Source organism: Barbatula barbatula (assembly GCF_947034865.1).
Source record: "Barbatula barbatula genome assembly, chromosome: 21".
Taxonomy (NCBI): domain Eukaryota; kingdom Metazoa; phylum Chordata; class Actinopteri; order Cypriniformes; family Nemacheilidae; genus Barbatula; species Barbatula barbatula.
In genome coordinates this window covers 10730188-10742232 of record NC_136784.1, presented here as the reverse complement: position 1 = coordinate 10742232, position 12045 = coordinate 10730188, and the positions used below count along the sequence as shown (strand labels likewise).

The 12045-nt window shown below is 36.9% G+C and overlaps 1 protein-coding gene across 1 annotated transcript in view; it reads right to left on the bottom strand.

Annotated features, from left to right (window-relative positions):
* Positions 1-12045, bottom strand: part of csmd2 (CUB and Sushi multiple domains 2) — a gene marked incomplete at both ends in the record, with an annotated part of 241505 nt that overhangs the window by 124571 nt on the left and 104889 nt on the right. The window contains one exon of the mRNA XM_079485563.1: positions 3200-3312. Coding sequence (XP_079341689.1) covers positions 3200-3312 — 113 coding nt within the window. The remainder of the gene's footprint in view (positions 1-3199; positions 3313-12045) is intronic.

The window sequence follows — 12045 nt, the reverse complement described above, 5'->3', positions numbered from 1 at the left end:
ACAGAATAATACAGACGCACACTCATGCGAATGCATGCAGGCAGTCAATTATTTTTTGTTGTCTTAAAGCTTCATAGCACATGAACGCACCTGTGGCATAAAGAATGGAGATATTTAACATTAGCAAACAGCTGTTACAGCAAAAACCGAATTCTACACTGGCACTTTTTTATTAAATTAATACAATTATTATTTTGTGCCGTTGCAGTAAACCTGAGGCATCATTGCGTGGGACTGGCGATTCAGATACTTTAATACTGTTTCTAAAGTTTCCAGAAAAGTGGAACACTGTAAACACGATTTGAGTCTCTCTCTCTAAACCCGTTCCACGCACTCTCTCTCTGTACCTGATCTTCTCCAGAGAGAGAAAGAGCAAGAGGGATCTGAGTGGATTGTTATGTTAAGAGTATCTGCTCATTGGACGTCTCTCAATCCAGAGCATTTTACTCAATGATGGAACAATGAATAGCGGAGAGGTCAGTGGAAAATCAAATTAAAGGCTTAGCTCTCCTTTCTCCCTCCCTGATATCCTTAAAGTATTTATTTATCAAACTATTGCCCTGTAATCCCGTCCCATCGCTCTGATCTGCTTAAGGACGAGGTGAAATTCCTGCGGATTCCGTCTTTGTTTCCCGTGGCTGAGCTTACTAATCCTGCTTCTCTGCTCATCTCCTTTGAGTGGTGACCTTTGAACTTGAGAGAGAGATGAGAGTGCAGTCTGGAGTGATGGTGTGTGTGTCTGTCTATCTACAGTGGGGGGGTAATCATAACCTTTCTGTTTAATGCAGGTTGAGCTTAATCAACAGCATTTTGTGACGATGTGATTTCCTGCAGAAGAACATTTTCACTTGTTATTGAGAAAAGTCACGGTCAAAGAAAGACACACCGCCATAAAATAAAAAATGTTTAACATAAACTTCCAAGAGATTAGTTTGATACTACTTGACTAACATATCTAAACAACTAAACATATCTTATCTATTTTTTATATATTGTAGCTTTAGTCAATCTTTCAATTTTGTTGACATGACAACATCCATACATAAGGATACCAGGAAAAACACTGCTAAATGCTTAAAAAAAAAATTTGTAAATAGCTGATAAATAAATATCTTGATATTTGTGACCTAGGCTGTAAAAACCCATCTCAAATAATTTTTTGAGTTTGTGTTCTCGGTTACACGTTACAATAAGATAACATTAGTAAATGCTTTAGCATACATTAGCTAACAAAGGAACAATTTAATTTTTCATCCTTTATTTATCCTTGTCAATGTAAGTCAATACAGTCACTCATGTTAGTTCAAGGTGCATTTACTAATGTTTACAGTGACAACGTGTATTAGTAAATAATGAAATAAACATGAATTAATATGAATAAATGCTGTATTAGCATTGTTCATTGTCATCTAATGCATCAACTAACTGTTAACAAATAGCACCTTACTGTAAAGTGTTACCGTGTTTCCAATATAACAAGTCATCCTCAATAGGCGGACTGCGGTCCGGATCCGGACCTTTGTTACATTACAACCGGGCCGCCAGACAGCCTAATGATGCATTTAAAACTTTTGACTATTTTGGTTGTTTAAATTGAGCCGCGTGTCTTCACAACGGAGAATAACATCAAACGCACTCTCAGGAACATGTATGTCATTGATCTTTTGTCGCTATATCCTCTAATATCTTTATTTACCGTCAAACGCGCTTCATTTTAACCCTTAAAATGCTGTTTCTCTCCCACCAAAGACATGAAGAGCAGCAAACACTAGTGCATACATGCAGAGCAGGTAAATGGACACACAACAGAAAAAAAAGCTACGAATATTAAAGTATTTGATTCCGTCAGTCTGTTTACTGTTCGTTATATGTCACAAATTTGTGATATTTTATTAACCATAACATTTTTATCTCCATTTAGCAGTAGCATTATTATTCAGCATGTAAACATGTGTGACCCTGTGAAAACCAGACTAACATCTCATAATCGAATTGATTATAATAACAAGCATGAAAGATTCATTTCAAGCATTGATTTCACGAAAACACTATTGTTATATTTTCACAGAATATTCTGTGGGATGATTTCATGAAGGACTTTTGCTGGGTTTTCACAAGCAGGTTCACAATTTGTAATGAACAACGTTTTATTTGGAAAATTATTTAAAGATAGAAGTAGTTCTGGTATGAAAGTGAAAAGGTGAAAATGGCGTGGACAGGCTAATTTAGTTTGTAACTCTGTTTTCCGTTTATGAAATTGTTACATTACATTTGCTGTTTGCATGTTGTCAGTATTTTTATTTATTTATAAATATTAATTTTCAGACTTCTATTAAGAGGGCAATCGCCTAAAACCACAGAGCCTATACATACACATATCACAATATAAAATAAATGGCCTGATAAAAGATCATATATTTTATACAGTTTATTCAACTGGGTTTAATTGATTAAATATTTATTTATTTTCAAAACTTATTGTCCGGACCTCCGTTTGGAAGAAAATATAAAGACCAGACCTATTGGCACCTTAATTAAACACCCTGCTGTATAATATCATCCTTCGTTATTGAAAGAATAGTCTGTCAAACTATAATCTTGATATCTTTACTATTAACAGAGCAAGTGAAATAATGGTTCAATCGAAATGAATGGTTAAAATCAAACTTAAGATTTTGAGACTTTAGTCTGCACTCAAAAGGATGTGTTAAATATTGACACATTGTTTGTGTTATGCTATTCTTCACATTATGTGTCATTTTGTGTAGATTTTGTGTCGTTTTTAAAAGTGACACAAAATGTTTTGTCCCACAAATAACAAAGACATGTTCTGTATTGTTCTAACAAATCCTTTTTTTTGTTTGGTCAAATTTTGGTCTTCGTCTGCTCTTCTGCTAACAAAGCAATTGAATTGACTGACTTTGTACTTCATTCTTTAAAAGAAAATGTAAACTGCATTTTGTTTTTTTATTGTTGTTATTACAATGGACAAAACATTGGATGTGTATTAATACGGAGTTGTTGTTCGAGGGCGTTGGCCTCAGTTCCTTGTCTTTTGCTTTCTCTCCCCCTTTCAATCTCTCCCTCTTTTGCCTTTTCCCAAGTGTTTCTGACAGCTGAGACCCCTTTGCTGTTTCTATGTCTTGTTGCATAGACTTAAACAAGTAAGGGCTGCATCAACGTATCCTCTCTCTCTTACCCTGGTACTGAGCACTGAAGCCTCTCAGCTTGTGGTTTCCATCGGATGTGAAGTGGAGCCTCAGCCAGTTTTTGCTGCTGATGATGGGTGATGGCAGATTCGGACCAGTGAACCTACAATGCAGAACAGAAGACAGCACAGTCACAAAATGCAGTGTATTTAACCTACAGAAGAGGAAAAAAGACATTACAGGCACATTTGACAACTACATGTAGGGCAATTTTAAACTGTGAATATAAACCAGCCCACGTAAACAAACCACACAGCTTTCAAAGTAATGAGCATGTGTAATTTTCTACTTGTGTACAAGATTTCTCACTCAACAACAAACACAATTTCCATGTCTTAAACCTAATCATTGTATTCAGACATTTTTTGTCAATAAGAATAACAAGGTCTCAGTTTGAACGGTAGTATGAATGAAATAAAGCTCACATGCAGAGTTATTATTGAAGATTAGAATATTATATTGTTACATTTATTGAAACGATTCAAACTGGTCTATACTGCGTTAGATGTAGCAATGTTCAGGTTTTGGGATTGTCAGAATTAGCGTTAATGAGAGCTAAGATAATGTGGGCACAGTAAGACGTTTCTTTATTGTAGTGAGCGCTAATCGCATAAGCTGAAGAGAAAACAGAAAGTTGTGTGACAAAGAAACGCAAGCTCATCCGTGCAGTATTTACCAGATGTCAGATTTGGCTCAACAACCACTACTAACACAAAGAAAGACGGACAGAGAGAGAGAAAGAGAGAGAGAGAGAGAGAGTGAGAGGATGGGGAGGTATGAATATTTTAAAAGAACACAATTCAAATGTACTATTTATAGTACTGATGCAATAAAGTATTTTTAACTTCTCCAGTTCAGACTAAGTTTGCCTTACGGCAAAGCGGTGAGTCTATCAGAGCCTGAGTCACTACCACTATAAGTGGATTTATTTAGAACCTAATCTTTACATTACACAAAATAACATTTAAATGACGCAACCTGTGCATCTGTTGCTTGTGTCAACTGTATAGTTTCCTGAGGTTGTGGGAGACAGCAGTCTCTTTGGACAAATCTGGAAGAATGTTGCTAACCGTACAATGACATGAAGTGAATGGGTACCGCCATTGTTAGGTTGTAAATGTTCTTCAAAATATCTTCTTTTGCGTTGTGCAGAAGAAATAAAGTCATCCAAGTCTTTGTGAGTATTCTGTTTAGTCCTGGTATTTTGTAGTTAGTGTTCTTGTCAAGTGTGTTTAGTTATCAGTTTATCGTGTCCCCTGTTCTTGTTTTGTTACCCCATCGTGGGTGTTTGTTTTCTGTTTTGTGTATATATTAAAATCTGTTAACCCCTTCATCGCTGCCTGCACTTGGGTTCTTCCACACTTGTCCACGATCACGACATAAATGTCTTTGTTCTGTTAAACACAAAGGAAGGCGTTTTAAAGAATGTCAGAAAGCAAACAAATTTGGGGAACTTTTGACTACCATTGTAACTTTTTCTGCCATGGTAGTCAATGGTGCCCAAGAACTGTTTGGTTACAAGCATTCTTGCAGATATCTTTCATTAGAACAAAGAAATTGATACAGATTTGGAAAAACTTAATTTTTGGGTGAACTGTCCGAAAACCAGATGACCAACAGATGATGTGTTTTAAATGTGTGTGCCATTAATTGGATGCTGGTGAGTTCACACCAAAATACAATTGTTGTCATCATTTTGTCACCCTTGTGTAATGGAAAACCTGTAGGACTTTTTTCTGTGGAACTGAAAATATATTTTGAGAAATGTTTCAGTGTTTATTTTTTCATTCAATGGGGTCTAATGTCTAATCTTCTTTAATATATATTCTTCTGTGTTTAACAGGAGAAAGAAAGTCATATAGTTTTGGATGACATGGGGGTAAATAAATGATGAAAGCATGTTTTTTTTTTCCTTCCACTAACTTAACCAGTCAGTATTAACCAGACAATGACCAGCTTTGAAATCAATGAATGCAATAAATTCTTAGTTTATTGAGCGGACTATAAAGATTACTATCTGAGCCCAGAGTTACGTTTAGCATTTCCTGAAGCACTCTCAAAGTAAAAATCTTTTCAAGCACAGCTTTAAAGAAAGCCAAAAGTATGCACTGTCAATCCCTACAACAATAACAGGGGTGGATGAAAACGATGAATCTAATGGCAGTGAATTAATTCTCCCACAAAAACTTAGAAGGACAAATATATATATTCTTCAATGTCAGGCATAGGGACCTGTTGTAGTGTTGAAGCTTGAAGCCCAAGGGTGTAATCATGGAGAATGAAGTGTACCACAGCGCTTCTGATGCACCACTGCTTGTCATAATGCTGTGACGCTAAAGCAGCAGGGAATAACATAGTCCTATTTTAACACACATTAGCACAGTTGGGGCTCATTAACTGAAACAGGCCCAGCATTCCCATGGGAAACACAAAGAAGAGTGACAAAACATGTTTTCTCATGGGTCTGTTCATTACTGCGCTGAAACGTCAGTGATTTTACCAAATAGCGAGACACTGATGGTGTATGCATCTGTAATTGTATCAAAAGACTAGATAGCATGCTAATTTTGCACTTACCCATAATTCCGTGAGAAAAATGTGTGTACCTTTAACAGTTCATGGTTGAACTGTGCACTGTTATAAGAATTCTCATAGTGACTGATGGGCGTGAAGATAGTGAGAATAAGATGAATGCCTTCCAGAAAATCAATCACCCACATGTCCGCCTTTCCTGAAATTAGTTTTCATCCATTCATGCAACATTATTTATTTATTATTATTTTCATTCTATAGCCTTTCCTTTGATAGCAGCCGGAATAATGGAAATGGCGTTGAGTTCTGACAACTTGTCATATGACATTACACTTGATTTACGATGAAAAACATTGGACAGATTAAATGAGTCGTGGTGCAGATCGCATCTTTTCGTTGCCCTGTGGATACACATAGGTCCCACCTAGGTTCTTTTTCCCAATGTCGCGATGGATTTGCATCATTTACAGCATGTTTCGTTTTCTACGCTTCTCTTTTGATCGTTTGCACAGTTACAGCTGTGAAGGCTTTGTGCAAATGTTAAATACACTCTTCATGAGCATCTTTTAAAATTAGTGTTTTGGCTGAACTTTAACAGAAGGTGTTCTCTCCACTGAGATCACAAGCATCATTTCATAATTATGTCCTATTAAAGCAAAGCTGTGGAAAACATGTCAAAATGTTTTGCTTTTAAATCGAGCCAGATTACACACAAACACAAGGCTCGCAAAGTAAAGCCCCATTGCAGATGCCAAAACATAGAAAGTAAATAGGAATAAGATCAGGTAAGTTGCAAAAAGTTGCAAGTCAGTCAAGTCAAGCGTATTATGAATGTTAAACACAAAGAGAGATATTTTGGAATAATGTTAGCTACCATCAGCTCTGAAGCACCGTTGGCTGCCATAGTATGTCAGATCATTGAATATCATGGATCAAACAGAAACACAGAGATTCAATGATCTCGAAGGGATACAGATTCTGTGATCTTACAGGTTATCATACAGATTTAACAACCACACAGGTCCTCATACACATTCAACGATTCTCAGAGATACTCACACAGATTCAGTGATCTCAGAGGTATTCATACAGATCCGATAGTCTCACAGGTACTCAAAGATTTATATGATATGCAAGATAAGAAAATGGAGATGGTGGTGACAGTAAAGAGCATGGAACACATTTGCTTCCCCCCCACCCATAATCTTACAAAAAGAATCACTTGCACGCTCTTCTTCAGGTCCATCCCACAATGCACCAATTGAGATGTCCGTTTGAGTTAAAAAGCAATTCAGACTCAAGTCACCCCATTAACGGGTAGTGATTATCCCAGGAATTGGATCTGAATTGTGTGAGTAACAAAATGGTGGTAGTATAGAAAATGTCATTATAGATTAGAGCGCTCATAAATATGCTATTAGGGCAGGTTGAAAAGAGCCTTGTGACCCCTCCATCACACCGTCTCACTTCTTTATTTCCTTTCCTTTTTAAAAGAAACAATTATCACCGAGCAAAGAGGAGTGAAAGTCAAAGAGGGTGATGGAACATTCTTTAAGGGTATCATTGCAAGTTCAATACCCTCTTTTCACCTCCGTTACTGGTATTAGATTTTTGTCAGATGTGCCTCAAGAGTCCAGCTATAAATGAGTTCTTGATCCCCATCCAATGAACTTTCTAGATTAATCGAAAAAGTCTCTTGCATCAGAGAAGGTAAGTCAAGGGCACAGACCCGAGGTACTCCTTGGTGTCACGGACATGGACTCAGCACACAGTTTATAACTATCCAAATAAATATCACCAGAGAGGTTAATTGGTCTGAGTCTCAGTACTATAACACGGCTGAAATAATGGTAGGGCACAGAAGGTTTGGAACTTTGGGGTCAAGTGCAGCAAACGAAAATAGACGGGCCAAAATTTATCTGTTCCAGTTTGACAAGCCAAATGGCCTATGGAAACAATTCTAACAGGACTTCATTTTCAGTTTTTGGAGTTGGATATCTGTACTAATGTCTTTTGTGATCCATAAAGAAATTAAATCACATAAGTAAACGATGACAGAATTTCATTTTAGTGTGAACTGCTCCTCTAGGCCCTCATATGCCTGATACCTCTGATCTCTAATGGAGTGCCGCGGCAGAGGTTGATATTTGGATCTGTGGTGTTGCACCGTGCCTGTCACACACAGTGGTGGCTTAATTGCAAATACTTAAGAAGATCAATCACTCGGCTGCTTTATTTTCCGCTCAGGCCCCACGGCTGAGCATGGGTCAGGGTGACTTTAAAGCTCAAAAGTTCCAGTATTTTAATGACTGTGAATCATAAGAGAAAGAGGTGGGCGCGGGAGTTTTCGCTCTTCCCTCTGAAGTGACAAAACAAATCAGACTCCCAACCACTGAGTCCAGAACTGGAAATAACAGCTCTGGAAAGCAGAGAGAAAGAGGCATGAGCAAGAGCTTTGACCTTCACATGTTTCAATCCAGAAGCCCATGGACCACCATTAGATTCACTTAGTCTCTCCCACATCTCCTTGTGGTGAGTTTACTAGACAATAATCAAATTCATGGCCCTAAAGGAAATATAAAAGGTCAAAAGTAGTAAAAAATATTTTAAAGTTTGTCTGAGTTTTTTTTTTTATTCTTTAGAAATGCAATTCACAAGTATGAAAAACCAGAGAAGTGGTGCTGCAACGGTAGCCTTGTGTAGGCAGATTTTTGACAACTGGCATGCAGTCCGGGACCACTTTGCAGCTTCTTGTGTCCAAAACCTCCCACTTACAGAGAAAGTGACAGTTTGTCTAATGCAACGTGACCAACCACATCCATCCATCGATTTATATACATGCCTCAATCACATAAAACAATGCCTCAAATTCAACTTGCGTAACTTTCAATGACTTTGTTCTGAACATAGCCTTTTGTTGCACCAATGGTATCTTGTAAGCATGACTGTTCTCAGGCAGAATGGTAAACACATGTTCATCCAGACTCCCGAAGGTTGTGAAAAGCAACCAGGTTAGATCCTGACAGATGAAAAAATGCTGGCCAGTTTTGTGAGCAATATGCATCAGATGAGCAGCAAACAGACTATGGGTGCTATGCACGTGCTGTCTGAGTCCAAGAGTAACATGCTTGTGACATGGCTTACACATGTCTGGGCAGCATCTTTTTTTTTCCATCCCTCACTTTTTTAATAAAATAAAAAACAAATTATTTAGGTTGGAGGAGAAAATATGGTCAGATGCCGAGAGCAACAGGGGGAGGAGTCTGAGAGAGCTGCGAGAGGAACTGATTTCCATTGTGCTGCTATCCATAATTCATGAGCTGCCCTTTGGCTCCACGACTGAGTCTTGTTAAATCTTGGGGAGGATTTTCTTTCTTTCATTCTTTCTCCCACCTCACTTTTTTCTTTTTTGCAGAAAATACAATATAGACCCTGATTGAAAGAAATTGCCCTCTGGATGAAGCAGCCTTGGCCTCATTTCGTCCCTCGCCGAACCCCCCCAATGTTTTTTCATCCTATGGTTAATATCTGACGCTGTGCTGTTTATAAAACCAGTGGCATAGACGTCCACACAAGTATGTTTAATTCATTAACATTACGCATTTAACTGACATCCGATGCATTGATATACCTGCATATTTATCAGGACGATTAATCAGATAAAAGGTGACCATCTTGAGTTTGGTGGGTGAAACACTGTGTGTGTCTGTATACTGATTTACAGCTGCATTAAGATTTTAAGTACATTAATGCCCCATTACTTTCCAGATATCATCAACGACAAGTCCCATTGAAAAATCTATATCATTGAATCACAAGTCAGAGGTTGGCAAGCTATAGGACAAGAGTCTATTTCAAGTTCATCTGAAGAACACTGTTGCATCTTAGGATCTTTGTCCACTAATGCCTCTGTGGATGAAACATCTCTTCAAACTATTACTCAGCTTTATTAGAGCTACCACTAATTTATTTACTCACACCCTTTGCTTTTGTAAAATCTCTTTAAATGATCATTCGAAAGGTAAATTCATACCAAAAATGGATAGTTCACCCAAAAATAAGTAAGATATTTGTAAGAACCAAACTGACCTTATCACCCATTTGCTTGCATAGTAGGGAAAATAAATTCTATGGGAGTCAATGGGGGATGAGATCTTTTTGGAAACTGACATCCCTTCAAATATCTTACTTTGTGTTGAGCAGAACAAATACAGTTATAGAGGTTTGAGACAATCTAAGGGTGAGTAAATGATGACAGAACTATCCCTTAAAGTGTCATTTTACAAAGACCATTGCAAAGTGTACACAAAACTTTCATTTGGGGGAATTTCTTATGTATTATTTATTTCTTTAAAATGTAAAATCGAATTATGGTGTTAATAAATGTAATTGACTTTGATAAAAAAAAATCGGTATTCTGGTTGTATTCGCAATCATAAAGCAAAAGTCAGTTGCATTATACTTTAAGACAGTGAAATCTACACAGTGAGCATAAAAAAGACCAATTTAGCCCAATCCCTGAGAAACAGTGTTAAACTTTAAATAATTCAGAATTATATAATAAATAAAACATATCTACAAACATAAGTATGGCATCTTCATGCAATGATTTGAAAATGAAAGGACGAAACTCATCTCTCTCTCATAATGGCTATGATAACTACAACGACCTTCTCTTATTTCAGCATTCACCTTTGTTGAGCCATGTTAAACTAATTTTAAGAATAAAAGATTACGAAACAATAAAGAATAACAAATATGTCTTTATCTACCCCACAGTAATCGTTAATTTCCCTGGATTCATAGTTAACTGGAGAAAAACAAATTAGTTTCCAAGGTCACTCTTGGATGCAACTGCGTAATTGAGCCTTCCCAGAGGATCCATAAAAGAGGACCATAAAAAGGATCCATTGCTATTTTACCATAGATAACATAATCACAATTGTGCTGCCTCGATAGGGCTGTGTATTCAGTTACGTGTGTGTGTGTGTGTGTGTGTATAGAGGAATGTTAATCTGCTTTATATATATACATACACCAAAACAATTATTCAAAGTTAATGGCACATCTTATGCATAAAATGAACTGTACATCATCATTGCGTTGGTATGTAACGCATCTCTTGAGCCTATAATAGTATGGCCATAGAGAACATTTAATAGAACTTTGCCCTCTACTCCCTGTAGTGATTTTCACTGTCCAATCACAGCGTGCGGTTGTAACGGATGCTGAAAAATTACATAAATCCAGGATTTATATCCAGGAAACTGTGTAAATCTAAATAAATATGCTACTATATATAGGCCTCCAAAAGTTCAATCAATCAAAGGTGTGAGGATGATGTGTCATTTAAATATTTTCTATACATTACTCACGTTTGCGTGTGCATTTTGTTCTTGATTTAATCTACACACTGTCAAGAGCTTTGCCTTTGGCTTAAGCCGTTCATAAAGTGGAAATGAATGTGCTGTGCATTTTTGTTTGACTGATGGTTCTCCAAGCGAGCCTCGTTCAGTTTGAAGTGACGGATTGAATCACAGGCATCAACCTTCATCGGGTCTTCATGCAAAACAGATCCGCGGGAATGACGTTATAAAATAATTTCACATTCAAGGCCGCATTGCCTCCTAGTTGGCTAACTAGACAAGATGTGTATAGGACTCAACTAGAAAAGCCTTTAGTGCATTGTTATCAATGTGATATATGAAGTACCCTGCAATGGCTAAAGATCTTAAAGCAATAGTTAACCACAAAAATCAATAAACAAAAGTTTACGACAGAATTTTAGTAACTTTGCAATGGCATTGGTCTTCTCCATCATAACAGTAATCCACATGACTCCAGGCCCCAGTTGCATAAACGTAGCTGCTAGGTGAAGACTGCGTCTTAACAACTAGTCTCACGACTAGCAATTAGTTAATTGCTAAAAAGTTACTAATCAGTCTTACTTTTCATATTTCAACTAGAACAGTCTACCTTTTTATGTAATTGATTTAAAGAAAATATGACCGTCTTGAAGAAAAACATATGATAACTAACTTCTAAGACTAGTTAGCGCAGTTCATGCAACCGGCCCAAGGGTATTTTTATCAATTAGTACTTTTGTTGTTATCAGTATACCAATAAATATTACATAAAATCTTAATGAAAAAGATATTTATATACTGTATTTTCGTACAGACGGTTGTATTTAAAACTGCATGTATTATTATTACCAACATCACCAATTAAAACAATAATGTTGCACTATTAGCACCTACAAAACACAACATAATTTTCTTTGAAAAGAGATGTTTGTGTACTG